This window comes from Pongo abelii, chromosome 14 (assembly GCF_028885655.2).
Source record: "Pongo abelii isolate AG06213 chromosome 14, NHGRI_mPonAbe1-v2.0_pri, whole genome shotgun sequence".
Taxonomy (NCBI): Eukaryota; Metazoa; Chordata; class Mammalia; order Primates; family Hominidae; genus Pongo; species Pongo abelii.
The window spans coordinates 33,026,819-33,041,931 of record NC_071999.2 but is presented as its reverse complement, the minus strand read 5'-3'; the positions used below and the strand labels follow the sequence as shown (position 1 = coordinate 33,041,931).

The window sequence follows — 15,113 nt, the reverse complement described above, 5'->3', positions numbered from 1 at the left end:
ATTTTTAGGGGGCAAAGGGAAGGAAACAAAATTTATGAAATCTAGTTTATCCTCTAAAATCATAAAAGTGTCAGTAAAATTCTCTAAAACATGTATTTTGAAATTTCATAGCCAGAAGTGCTCAGGAATGGCTTTGTTTATAGGCAAGTAAGTCATTGGGCACCCTTGGAGACTTTCCCGTGTTATTGGCAAGGTTTACATTTTTCCCGCTGCTGTTCCATGGCATGAAAACTTGTGCTGCTCTGAGAATATCACCAAATTCCCATTTCAAATTAAAGCCCTCATATAAAATTGATCCCCATCCTTTCATTTCACTACCTTCATCTCTCACTGCACCCCAACAGGAGTTTTCTGTTTACCACCTGAACTCATCTAGTGGTCTCTCCCTGCAGGTCCATCACCTAGCAATCACTCGAATCGATAATAGATTCTTTATATTGGCGCTATCAAGCCATGTTTTTCCCTTTCCTTCTTTTAAAAGTCACCTTCCAGACTAATTCTAGCAGATTTTTAATCACGCAAACCTAATTAGACTTGAATTAAGATGCAGACCAGGGAGGGGATTGGGAGTTGCTATTAGATTGGTATATTGAAATTTAAGATTTCAAAGGTAGAAGATTTCAAGGTGTAACAATAGAAATGGACTGGTAAATTGTGGTCAAAGTTGTTGGCAGCAAGGGCGTCTATGTTCTTTAAGGGTAGACGATTGGATGGATATTCGTCATCATGAAAAGTGTTGGAGTGGAGAGGTGCAAATGAATGAGAGTAACTAGCTGGGAGTGCAACATTCCTTCCACTCATTTCAGGAAGTAAAAAGTTGTGTAAGAGATTACAGTTCAAAAAGGTGGTGGTAGCCAGACACAGCGGCTCACACCTGTAATCCCAGTACTTTGGGAGGAGGCAGAGGTGGGCAGAGAGCGCTTGTGCTCAGGAGTGCCAGACCAGCCTTGGCAACATGGCAAAACCCAGTGTCTACAAAAAATACAAATAATAGCCAGGCATGGTGGTGCGTGCCTGTAGTCCCATTTAGTTGGGAGGCTGACATGGGAGAATCTCTTGAGCCCGGGAGGCAGAGGTTGCAGTCAGCTAAGATTGCGCCATTGCACTCCAGCCTAGGCGACAGAATGAGACCCTGTCAAAAAAAAAAAAAATGGTAGCAGTGGCTAAGAGGAATACATGAGAAGCCAGATTTTTTAATTTTGAAAAACGCGATGTGAACTAGCCAAAAGAGACTGGCCTGTGTGAATTATCCTGAAAGTTGCACCCAGCTTCCAACTCCTGATGCCAGATCTACAACCTATAATCGTAAGCACAAATCACAGCCATCCTGAGCTCCTCTTAGGCAGGTAAGTAAACTTGCAACTCTGGGAAGTTTTTAAATTATAAAAAAAAATTGATGCAAATTACAATCTTAATATTTTTGTGCAGGTGTAATAAGTTTGCAATCTGTTATAGTTTCTGTGTTTTGTTCATGATTTGAGGTGGTGTTTCATATGTTTTAAGAGAAGCTGACAGATTTATGCTTTTAGGTGAAATCCTTAGAAAAATGTAGCTAATTAAGTTTGTAATCACTGTGTAAACATGTGAAGAAATCTAATTAGTAAATCTGCAAATTTTGCATTATTATGCATGTAAATGCTTCTTAAATGCTGAGAAAGTTTGATTAGACTTTTATTAAGTGTTTGAAGCACTACAGAGGAATAAATTTACTAAATGTGTGACTAGTTTGAAACTTCCAAGAGAATTTCATAAAGGTGTTGAATGTTTAGGAAGATTTAATACAATTCAATAATTTAAATTTATAAGATGATTATCAAGGTACAAGTAAGATGAGTATTTTAAATTTCAAAACTATATTCGATTTATAAATTAAATGACAATATTTGTAAGTTGAGCTCAAAAGCTTCAAAAAACTAAGTTCTAAAATGTGCACCCTTGGCCAGGTGCAGTGGCTCTCACCTGTAATCTCAGTACTTTGGGAGGCTGAGGTATGAGGATTCCTTAAGCCCAGGTGTTTGAACCAGCCTGGGCAACACAGCGAGACTCAACCCGTAAAAATAAAAAATAAAAAACACAAATAAACAAAATGTGTAGCCATAATAACGGAATATTAAAACAAAGATACCTGGCCAGGCACCGTGGCTCACACCTGTAATCCCAGCACTTTGGGAGGCCAACACAGGTGGATCATGAGGTCAGGAGTTTGAGACCAGCCTGGCCAATATGGTGAAACCCCGTCTCTACTAAAAATACAAAAATTAGCCAGGCGTGGTAGCATGCGCCTATAGTCCCAGTTGCTCAGGAGGCTGAGGCAGGAGAATTGCTTGAACCTAGGAGGCGGAGGTTGCAGTGAGCCGATATCATGCCACTGCACTCCAGCCTAGGTTACAGAGCAAGACCCCGTCTCAAAAACAAAACACCAGGTACGGTAGCTTGTGCCTGTAATCCCAGCGCTTTGGGAGGCCTAGGCGGGTGCATCACCTGAGGTCGGGAGTTCGAGACCAGCCTTACCAACATGGAGAAACCCCGTCTGTACTAAAAATACAGAATTAGCCACACGTGGTGGCACATGCCCGTAGTCCCAGCTACTTGGGAGGCTGAGACAGGAGAATCTCTTGAACCCGGGAGGTGGAGGTTGCGGTGAGCTGAGATTGCGCCATTGCACTCCAGTCTGGGCAACAACTCTGTCACAAAAAACAAAACCAAAAACAAAACCAAACATACCTATAAAATGTCCAAAAACATGTATTGGTTCCGTAAATTATGATTCATCCATATCATGGAATGAGTAACTTAACAGTAATGTTGTGGCGTAATCAACATGGACAATATTTGATTTTTTTTTTTGAGACGAAGTCTTGATTTTTTTGGCCAGGCTGGAGCACAATGGCACGATCTCGGCTCACTGCAACCTCTGCCTCCCAGGTTCCAGCAATTCTCCTGCCTCAACCTCCCAAGTAGCTGAGATTACAGGCACATACTAGCACGCCTGGCTAATTTTTGTATTTTTTGTAGAGACGGGGTTTCACCATGTTAGCCAGGCTGGTCTCGAACTCCTCACCTCAAGTGATCTGTCCACCTCGGCCTCCCAAAGTGCTCGGATTATAGACGTAAGCCATCACGTCCGGCCAATTTTATTTTATTTTAACTTTATTTTATTTATTTATTTTTTTGAGACGGAATCTCGCTCTGTTCCCCAGGCTGGAGTGCAGTGGCGCAATCTTGGCTCACTGCAAGCTCCGCCTCCCGGGTTCACGCCATTCTCCTGCCTCAGCCTCCGGAGTAGCTGGGACTACAGGCGCCGGCCACCATACCCGGCTAATTTTTTTTTTTCTATTTTTAGTAGTGACGGGGTTTCACTGTGCTAGCCAGGATGGTCTCAATCTCCTGACCTCGTGATCCGCCTGCCTCGGCCTCCCAAAGTGCTGGGATTACAGGCGTGAGCCACTGCGCCCAGCCCGATTTTTTTTTTTAAGTAAGCAAAGAAGGAGCATGTATATGATAATCCTATTTATAAAATATATGTTTAGATCTATGTATAAATATACGTATAGAGAAAAAACTAGATAGACTGGCATCGAAGTGTAAATGGTTATCAGTTGGTACAGGTAGTGTGAGTGTGCGTATGGATACTTTCCAACTTTTTTCCTTTTTTGCATTTAACATGTACACTTATGCTAGAAAAAGAATATTCCCTTTTCTTTTTCTTTTCTTTTCTTTTCTTTTTTTTTTTTTTTTTTGAGATGGAGTCTCACTCTGTCACCCAGGCTGGAGTGCAGTGGCGCCATCTTGGCTCACTGCAGCCTCGGGCTCCCAGGTTGAAGCAACTCCCATGCCTCAGCCTCGCAAGTAGCTGGGACTACAGATGTGCACCACCTTTTTTTTTTTTTTTTTTTGAGACGGAGTTTCACTGTTGTTGGCCAGGCTGGAGTGCAATCGTGTGATCTCAGCTCACTGCAACCTCCGCCTCCCGGGTTCAAGCAATTCTCCTGCCTCAGCCTCCCAAGTAGCTGGGATTACGGGTGCCTGACACCACACCTGGCTAATTTTCTATTTTTAGTAGAGACAGGGTTTGACTATGTTGGTCAGGGTGGTCTCGAACTCCCAACCTCAGGTGATCTGCCCGCCTCGGCCTCCCAAAGTGCTGGGATTACAGGCATAAGCCACTGCGCCTGGCCCATTTTTGTATTTGTAATAGAGAGGGGGTTTCACTATGTTGGCCAGGCTAGTCTTGAACTCCTGACCTCAAGTGATCTGCCCGCCTAGGCTTCCTAAAGTGCTGGGATTATAGGCGTGAGCCACCATGCCCCGCCAAGAGTATTATTTTTAATAGAAAAAAAAATAGGTAATGATCTGTAAGTAGCAATGGAGAACTAGAAGAATGCCAATATTCCAGGCTTCATCATATATGGAACAGGGGGAAACAAGAATTTTCCCCAACTGCTTCCTCTGTAGCATTTGAAAGAGCTACAGAGGAAGCAGTTTCCTTGAGTTAAAGCAAGGTTTCTAAGGGCCATAGTGAAGGGAATGTTTTATGGAGCACACTTTTCACTGTGACCCTAGTATGCCTGGCACATGCTTTTATCAAAACCTCTGTAACACTTTGGTGCAAATATTTGTTTATGTGACTGTCAAGTAATATTATATTATATACCTTTGGGAATAAAGAATAACTATTTCTCTTATTGCCTCTACACTGTTATTTTTTATTTATTTATTTAGAGAAGGAGTCTCGCTCTGTCCCCATGCTGGAGTACAATGGCGCTATCTCGGCTCACTGCAACCTCTGCCTCCCGGGTTCAAGTGATTCTCCTGCCTCAGCCCTCCAAGTAGCTGGGGTTACAGGCACATGCCGCCACATCCAGCTAATTTTTGTATTTTTAATAGAGATGAGGTCTCACCATTTTGGCCAGGCTAGTCTTGAACTCCTGACCTTGTGATCCGCCTGCCTCGGCCTCCCAAAGTGCTGGGATTACAGCTGTGAGTCACCACGCCCGGACTACACTGTTTTTTTAAAGTGCAGATCCTGATTTGAAGACCCTTATCCCCTAAAATAAAAATCCTGAAAATACTTCCTTACCAGATTGCCACAGTGATTAAAAATACCCCAGTTGAGGCTGGGCACGGTGGCTCACGCCTGTAATCCCAGCACTTTGGGAGGCTGAGGGGGGCGGATCATGAGGTCAGGAGATCAAGATCATCCTGGCTAGCGTGATGAAACCCCGTCTCTACTAAAGATACAAAAAATTAGCCAGGCATGGTGGTGGGCGCCTGTGGTCCCAGCTGCTTGGGAGGCTGAGGCAGGAGAATGGCGTGAACCCAGGAGACAGAGCTTGCAGTGAGCCAAGATCGCACCACTGCACTCCAGCCTGGGCAACAGAGCAAGACCCTGTCTCAAAAAAAAAATTCCCAATTGAAGTAGTCCTTTTTAGTTAAAACGTTATCTCCAAAAACTGCACTCTGGAGCTCTATTCATTCTCAGGAATGACAAAATGATGGTCATTGTTGAAACAGAGTGATGGATACATGTATCATTATACCATTCTTTCTACTTTTGTGTATGTTTGAAAATTTCCATATTAAATAGTTTTTTTTTTTTTTTTGGTCAAGCACAGTGGCTCATGCCTGTAATCTCTGCACTTTGGGAGGTCAAGTTGGGAGGACCTCCTGAAGCTGGGAGTTTGAGATCAGCCTGGACAACACAGTGAGAATTCATCTCTACAAAACACATAAATAAATAGGGACCAGGCACAGTGGCTCACGCCTGTAATCCCAGCACTTTGGGAGGCCTATGTGGGAGGATCACCTGAGGTCAGCAGTTGGAGACTAGCCTGACCAAGATGGAGAAACCCTGTCTCTACTAAAAATACAAAATTAGCCAGGTGTGGTGGTGCTTGCCTTTAGTTCCAGCTACTAGGGAGGCTGAGGCAGAAGAATCACTTGAATCCGGGAGGTGGAGGTTGCCGTTAACCGAGATCATGCCATTGCATTCCAGCCTGGGCAATAAGAGTGAAATTCTGTCTCCAAAAAATAAAAATAAAAATAAATAAATAAATAAGTCAGATGTGGTGGTGTGGGTTTGTCATCCCAGCTACTCAGGAGGCTGAGGCAGGAGGATCGCTTGAGCCCGGGAGTTCAAGGCTGCAGTGAGCTATGATCATACCTCTCCACTTCAGCGTGTTGGATAATGTGAGACCCTATCTCAAAAAAACAAAATTTTTTTTTTAGAAACTTGTCAATATCCTCTGGTGGAAAAACCAACAACAACAACAACAAAACAAAAATAAAATAAATAAGATAAAATTAAAAGAAGAAACTCATCAATAAATTCACCAGTCATGCAGTGAGTATTCATTGATTTATGAGAGCATGCTGGGTACTAGTCGTTGTGTTAACGTCTAGGAATGCAAGTGTGAGTAATAGTTGGGGGATGAGGTGCAGGTAACAGTCGGACAAACATAGAGGCTAAGAACTGCAGTACAGTGGGACAGACAGAAGAGAGAAACAAGAGGATGTACCTGAGTCACACGTGGCTGGGGGGATAGCGATAGAGTAGTCAGGGATGAATCTAGAAGGTGAATCAGAGTTGGTCACATAGACTGGAAGGGGCAAGGGAAATATCGAGAAAGGGGCATGGGTCATTGCACATACCAACACAGGTATCAAGACATGGAAACAAGAAGAACATAATGAGTTTGGAGTTCTGGTTCACTATGACTCTAACTTGGGTATATGTGGAGGAGTGGTGGCTATGCAAATAGGGTACAGAGTAAGCTGTTGTTACAGAGAGCCCCCAAGCACCATGGATTAAATGAGACCGAAGTTTATTTCTCTTAAGCAGCAGTCTAGAGGGATGTAGGTAGTCCAGGTTTTGGAGTTGCTCATGCAAATCTAATGCCTTCTATATTGTTGTTCCACCATACCCTAGGCCGTTGTTCATGTATGTATTGTCAAAATGGAATTACTGTGACATCCATGTCCCAGCTCAAGGGAAGGAAAAAGCATATTTGGAAAAAGCCTAGTGTGATCAGAGAGTGTAGTACAGTCATGTGCTGCATAACAACATTTTGGTCAAGATGGACAGTGATCCAAAAGATTATAGTTCTGGTTTTCTACTGTACTTTTTCTATATTTCAATATGTTCAGATATACAAATACTTACTATTGTGTTACAACTGCCTACAGTATTCAGTATAATACATGATGCCATATAAGTTTGTAGCCTAGAAGCAACAGGCTATACCACATAGCCTGGGTATGCAGTAGGCTAATATCTAGGTTTGTGTAAGTACACTCTGATGTTTGCGCAACAATGAAATTGCCTAGCAATCCATTTCTCAGAACCTGTCGTATTAAGTGACACACAACTATATTTATAAAATGCCATGTAAGTCCAAAAAGAAGATGTTTTGTCTGCTTGTAGGATACAAATTCTACATAAATGTGTTCACTCTTTCCTTGTTAATTACTTTGTTCAAACCCCTTATGTCCTTAGTTATTTTTGACAGTGTAAAATGGGCCAACTCGCCTTACCACAGATACCTCCATCTTTATAACTTGTCTGCTTTCCATGAACTCCCTCTTTTGGCTTTCTGGATCATCCATCTCTCCTGCTTCACAGTTTAGGCTGCTATTAGACTTCTTTGGAATGGGAAAAATACCTAACCTATGGGATTGTTATTAGTATTAAGTGAAGCAAAGATTGTAAAGTGATTAGTATAATGTTTGGCACATTTTAGGAACTCAAATGGTGGCAATTATTATTCTAAGCCATAATGGCTGAAAGCAGGGGTTTTGGATATGAGCCAGTTTGAATTCTAATCACATTCAGCCTCTTACTGGCTGTGAGACTTTAGGTAGGTCACCTAACAGCTCTGAGTCTTAGATTTCTGATGGAGAAATCAGTTCCATCTCACTAATAAGGCCATGAGTCAGAGATAATCAGTTTGCATTTTAGTGTATTGTCTTCTAGTTATTTGAGTAGGCATATACATAATTTCTGAAAATTTAATGACTGTCATGTGATATAGTTTGTACCCTTTTTTTAACCTTAAACTCTTTGAAAGCATAATTTTCAACAGCTCCCATTTTTGTGTTAACTTCTAAAAGTTACCCATGGTCAATATTTTTTGTAAAAGTAAAATATCAAATTGAAATCTGCTTAATATATCAATTAACAACCAATCTATAGGTGAAGCAAATGAATTAATTTCTATTGATTTTGAAATCTATCCGTTAAGGGCTGAATTGTGTCCCTTAATAGGGCATAATTTTTTTGTGGTCCTAAAAAACATATTTTTGAGGTCCTAACCCCATATTCCTCAGAATGTGACCTTATTTGGAGATAGGCTTTTTACAGAGGTAATCAAATTACAATAGGTCATTGGGTGGGTCCTAATCCAATATGACCAGTATCCTTATGAAAAGGGGAAATTCAAATGCAGCACTAGACAGACACGCACACAGGGAGACTGCCACGTGAACATGAAGGCAGAGGTCGGGGTGATGTAGCAGAAGCCAAGGAGCACCAAATATTGCCTGCAAACCACCAGAAGCCAGTACAAGGCTTGGAACAGATTCTCCATGACAGCCCTTAGAACCAACCCTGCCAACACCTTGATCTTAGACTTCTGGCCTCCAGAACTGTGTCTGTGGTACTTTGTTATGGCAGCTCCAGCAAACTAATACATTATCTGTTGCCACGAATTCTAAGGAGATGATTATTTTGAAATCATCTTAGACATAAAGGAAGAACTATCAATTATGAAATTCTGCAGTTGGAATTTTGCAGTTTACCTATGTGCCACCAACTGCATAATGGAAACAGATTCCAGGGTCCTGTTATTGTTCCTCCCATTTAGATGGGTTAATAAAAACACAGTAAAGAGCAGCTCATGAGTTCTAAGCAGGGGTAGTCATCTTCCACACATTCAGGATAAGTTAACTTGTCCAATATTTCAATTTTTTTTCCCTTGGAAGAAAATGACTTTATTCTAATTAACTCACAAAGAATAAAATCATAACAACTCTTTTAAAGAGGCCACACAAACATTTGCCCAGCCCCAAATTCCACAGAGTAGGAACACCCCCTTCCATTTCAATTCAGAAGCAAGGAAGCTAGGAACGATATGAGAGGTTTAACTGATGGTTACACTTTATACCTTCACTATCAATTCTATTTTTATACTAAATTAACTTGGCTATAGAGCTGATTTTCCATTTCTCCGGGTTGAACTTCTTGATTAGGCCAATCGTTTTGCAAGTCGGCACTGTTTCAGCACCTCATTGAAACCCTCACACAGCTTGATGTCACCATGGTTCTGGGCACACTCCAAAAACTGTTTGATCTCATAGAAGCAACGCTGCTGCTGCTGTGCCAGCTGGGTTCCCTGAGGCTCCTGGTAAGTGATGTCAGGCCTCGCAGGCTCAGCATTACTTCCTCCACTAAACCCCCCAGTAATGGCGTGACCCAGTGTGTGCCCCACGGCAGAGCCCACAGCTACGCCAGCTGCAGTGGTTGCCATCTGGGCCATCAGACGGGGCGCAGCAGCAGGAGAGCCAACTGCAGATGGGGGTGCCGCTGCTGGTGGCTGAGCGGCTGGTGCTGGCCTGGGTGCAACTCTCAACTGAGGGGCCCGGTTGGCTGGAGGGGTCATGCGGGAGGTGCAGCTTCGGCTTCCACACGGCATCCTAGGTACGCGACGGCTCGGCCTTTACTTCAAATCTTTTTTATTCAAAACCTTTTATTATAGAAAATGTCTACTAAAAAGTATAATGAACTTATATGACTGTGGCTCAGGTGCAACCACTGGTGACACATGGTTAATTTTGATTCCTCGACTCAAACCCTCCACATCAGATGATTTTGAAGAAAATCTCTGACTTTATGTCATTTTTTACAGCTTCACTGAGATCCAATTTACATGTCTATAGTTTACCTTTTTAGCTTACAATTCAGTGGTTTTTAGTGTATTTACAGAGTTAAGCAACCATCACCATAATCTAATTTTAGAATAGTTTCATCATCCCAAAAAAAGAAACCCTGTTCCCATTAACTGTCACTCCCTATTCCCCCTCAACCTTCCGATTTCATATCATTTTATCTGTAACTATTTCATGTGTACCTCCGCAAAGATAGGAACGATTTTTAAAATATATAACAATGCTATCATCACACATAATTTTTTTTTTTTTTTTAATGGAGACAGAGTCTCTCTCTGTCCCCCAGGCTGGAGTGCAGTGGCGCAATCTCGGCTGACTGCAACCTCCGCCTCCTGGGGTTCAAGCAATTCTCCTACCTCAGCCTCCCACACACATATAATTTTTTATAAAATAATATCAAAATTAAAACCAGTGATCACATTTTCCCAATTATTTTATGTATATTTTTCGGGTTACTTGAATCAGCATCCAAATAACATCTTTACATTGCACATTACAATTGCTTGATATTGTAATGTCCTTAATATATCTTAGGTTTCTTTTAATTTATAGGTTCCATCTCTTTTTTTATTTTCTTACAAGTTTTGGTTGAAGAAACCAAGTTATTTGTTCTATACAGTTTCCTAGGGTCTGGAATTTTATTTTATTTATTTATTTATATTTTTTTGAGATGGAGTCTTGTTGTGTCACCCAGGCTGGAGTACAATGGTACCATCTGGGCTCACTGCAAACCTCCGCCTTCTGGGTTCAAGCGATTCTCCTGTCACAGCCTCCTGAGTAGCTGGGATTACAGGCGGCTGCCACCATGCCCAGCTAATTTTTGTATTTTTAGTAGAGACGGGGTTTCACTATGTTGGCCAGGCTGGTCTTGAACTCCTGACCTCAACCGATCCGCCCGTCTCAGCCTCCCAAAGTGCTGGGATTACAGGTGTGAGCCACTGCACCCGGCCTTTGGAATTTTAAAATTGTGTCCCTGTGTTGTCCCATATTCCACTATCCCATGTATTTCCTATAAATTGGTAGTTGGATCTGGGATCTTCAGGTGTGCACCACCAGGCCCTGGAATCGTAATCAGATTCAAATATCATTTGTTTGTATAAGAATACCTTGTAGGTGAAAATGTGTCAAACTTATTTATTTATTCATTTTTAATTATTATTTTTTAGAGACAAGATCTTGCTCTGTTGCCCAAGCTGAAGTGCAGTGACACAATCGCAGCTCACTGCAGCCTCGACTTTCTGGGTTCAAACAGTCCTTCTGACTCAGCCTCCTGAATAGCTGGGACTACAGGTGTAAGCCACATACCTGGCTAATTTTAATTTTTTTTTCTAGAAGTGGGGTCTCACTTTATTGCCCAGGGTGGTCTCTAACTCCTAGGCTCAGTGATCCTCTTATCTCAGCCTTCCGAAGTGCTGGGATTATAGGTGTGAGCCACTGTGACTGGCCGCAAACTTCTTTAATTTTCCTTTTTTTTTTCTTTGAGATGGAGTCTTGCTCCGTCGCCCAGGCTGGAGTGCAATGGCACCATCTCAGCTCACTACAACCTCCACCTCCTGGGTTCAAGTGATTCTCCTGCCTCAGCCTCCCAAGTAGCTGGGATTACAGGTGCGTGCCACTGTGCCCAGCTAATTTTTGTACTTTTAGTAGAGACAGGGTTTCACCATGTTGGCCAGGCTGGTCTCGAACTCCTGACCTGTGATCCTCCCGCCTCGGCCTCCCAAAATACTGTGATTACAGGCATGAGCCACCGCACCCGGCCTTTAATTTTCTTTTGTTGTGAAATACATCATACTCACAGCAGTGTGTAAAAATAATTACATAGTTTAAAGAATAACAATAAAATGAACATCCAGTACCCACAACAGAGGTTAAAAAAAACAATAGGGTGTGGTTGGACATGGTGGTCCACACCTGTAGTCCCAGCTACCCAGAGGCTTGAGCCCAGGAGTTCAAGGCTGCAGTGAGCTATGGTCGTGCCTGTGAATAGCCATTACACTCCAGCTTGGGCAATGTAGCAAGACCCTATCACAAAACAACAATAGGGTATGTTAGCACCTCAGAAATCCCCAGTTTGTCTTCTCTAATTAAACCTCCTCTTCCCACCCCATACCAGAGGTAACCACAATCCTGACTTTTGTGATAATTATTCCTTTACTTTCCTTATACCCCATGAATGTATTCCTAAGGAGAATATTGTTTGCTTCTGCCTTTATGTCTATTATTCCATGATTTGCTTTTCCCCCTCAACATTATGTTTTTGAGATTCATTCATGGTGTGTCAGGTAACTGTAGCTCATTCATTTACACTGTTATTTAATATATAAGTATTTTATTATGACTGTACTGCAATTTATCCTTTTGTTGGTGGGCATTTAGATTGTTCCCAATTTTTTGGTATTATAAACAATAATGCTAAGAACATTCTTATACATGTCTCTTGGCACATATGTGTGTTTCTTTGAGGTTTATATCTAGGGGTGAAACTGCTGGCTGGAGGATATGTTCAACTTTAGTAAGAGATGCCAAATTATTTTTCAAAGTGCTCACACCCATTCGGATGCCCATCAACAGTGTGTGGGTGTTCTCCAGTGCTCTGAATTCTTGCCAACACTTTGTATTGTCAGATTTTGCCAACTGGTGAGTTCAAAGCCCCTATTAATAAAAGATGTGTAAAATTATACTATAAAGTTGATATCTCAACTGAATTCACATGAACCCTATTCAAATATTCCTTTTGTTTGTCTCTGATTTTCAGGAAAACATAAGGCTTTGTATGTTAAAAATGACATTAACGTATTTCACCTGTGAGCTGCTACGAAACTATGTCACAGTTTTTGGAGCAAGAGAGGAAAGGGAGAGGAGATATTTGTGTGACTTAAGGGGTGGAAACATGGTATCAAGATGCTGGTAAGACAGATGACCACTTACGGCTAAGCATCATGGTGCTAAGAATCTAGATAAAATACATCCTTTTGTAGAGTTAGCACTGGACACTCCATCCAACCCAGAAACAAACGTACTCTTCTCTTTTCTGATTTCTCCTGTTTCAGCTCATTTCTTCTAGTTGCTTTTGATCCTTTAAGAGTTTCTTTATTACGGAATTCCTATCATGAACTCTGACACCAAAATTTCATACTTGGGCATGCATATCTGGGTGTGTAATCCAGGACTCTAGACAATTTCAGGCTAGTTTCCTTAGTGTTGCTGTGAGGAAGAAATTAGTTCTCATATTAGATATGACTCTTGGCACATCTCAAAAAACCATGGGCATTACTTCACCTTCTGTTAGCCTATACTTCATACTCCAAAATATTTCAGTCTATAAGATTTGCTCCTTCTAGAATTATTTTTTCCACCAATTTCCATGGAAAATCAAGTGTTCATAGAAACCATTCCTGGTTGGCCGCGGTGACTCACATCTGTAATCCCAGCACTTTGGGAGTCCAAGGTGGATGGATCACGAGGTCAGGAGTTTGAGACCAGCCTGGCCAAGATGGTGAAACCCTTCTCTACTAAAAATACAAAATTAGCTGGGCGCAGTGGCGGGTGCCTGTAATCCCAGCTACTCAGGTGGCTGAGGCTGGAGAATCGCTTGAACCCGGGAGGCGGAGGTTGTAGTGAGCCTAGATCACGCCACTGCACTCCAGCCTGGCCAACAGAGCAAGACTCTGTCTCAAAAAAAAAAAAGAAACCATTTCTAACTTCTCCTCTCTCACCAACCCCCTTTTCATGGAGATCTCTGCCTTGTGTCCAAGATTCTTGGACAAAGCAGCAGTATCTTTATGATTTTGTATCCTGAATACTGCTGCACTCAAGCTGATGTTCTGCAAATTTGTAATAATCAGTTTCATTTTTTTTTAGTTTTTTATTTTATTTATTTATTTTTTTGAGACGGAGTCTCCCTCTGTCGCCCAGGCTGGAGTGTAGTGGCGTGATCTCGGCTCACTGCAACCTCCGCTCCCCAAGTTTAAGCAATTCTCTGCCTCAGCCTCCTGAGTAGCTGGGATTATAGGCGCGTGCTACCACGCCTGGCTAATTTTTTGTATTTTTAGTAGAGATGGGCTTCACCATCTTTGCCAGGCTGGTCTTGAACTCCTGACCTCGTGATCCACCTGCCTTGGCTTCCCAAAGTGCTGGGATTACAGGCGGGAGCCACCACACCCGGCCAAGACCAAGTCTTGCTCTGTTGCCCAGGCTGGAGTGCAGTGGCATGATCTCAGTTCACTGCAACATCTGCTTCCTGGGTTCAAGCAATTCCCCTGCCTCAGCCTCCTGAGTAGCCAGGACTACAGTGCCACCACGCCCAGCTAATTTTTGTATTTTTGGTAGAGATGGGGTTTCACCATATTGGTCAGGCTGGTCTCCAACTCCTGACCTCAAATGATCCACCCGCTTTGGCCTCCCAAATCGCTGGGATTACAGGCATGAGCCACAGCGCCCAGCCAATCAGTTTCCTTTAAGACAGTAATCGAGCTTTAAATACTAGGTAGTGTGTTAGGTCTTGGCCATTGGAAGCTTGCTTTTCTCCCCATAACCAGCCTGTTTCATTGCTTTATCTCCTCATGTTTCACTTATTTCAGGCCATCTTCCTTCACTTCTGTTTCTGACCTAAGGTAGACACAACACTCTTTTAAAAAAATTTTAAACCCTCAGCAGCTACACAAAAACTTAAAAAATTTAAAATTGAGGTAAAATAAACATACATAAAATTTACCATCTTAACTTTTTGTTTTTGTTTTTGAGACAGAGTCTCACTCTGTCACCCAGGCTGGAGTGCAGTGGTGTGATCTCAGCTCACTGCAGCCTCTGCCTCCCGGGTTCCAGCGATTCTCCTGCCTCAACCTCCCAGGTAGCTGGGATTACAGGCATGCGCCACTACGCCTGGCTAATTGTTGCATTTTTGTAGAGATGGGGTTTCACCATGTTGGCTAGGCTGGTCTCGAACTGCTGACCTCTGGTGATCTGCCCACCTTGGCCTCCCAAAGTGCTAGGATTACAGGTATGAGACACCGCACCCGGCCTTAGCCATTTTTAAGTGTACAGTTTAGTAGCGTTAAGTACATTCACATTGTTGTGCAACCAGTCTCCAGAGCTCTGTTCAACTTGCAAAACTGAAACTCTGTATCCATTAAACACTGGCTCCCCATTTCCCCCTGCTCCCAGCCCATGGT

The 15,113-nt window shown here is 42.5% G+C and overlaps 1 protein-coding gene across 1 annotated transcript; it reads right to left on the bottom strand.

The window, feature by feature from the left end:
* Nucleotides 1-9,242: 9,242 nt before the first annotated feature.
* On the bottom strand, nt 9,243-9,689 carry LOC100450024 (coiled-coil-helix-coiled-coil-helix domain-containing protein 2-like). The gene has a single exon (XM_054529568.2). The coding sequence runs from the start codon at nt 9,687-9,689 to the stop codon at nt 9,243-9,245; it is 447 nt and encodes a 148-aa protein (XP_054385543.2).
* Between the last annotated feature and the right edge of the window lie 5,424 nt (nt 9,690-15,113).

Coding starts and splice junctions, on each gene's coding strand:
- LOC100450024 (XM_054529568.2), bottom strand. CDS start 9,689: ATGCCGTGTGGAAGCCGAAGCTGCACCTCCCGCATGACCCCTCCAGCC.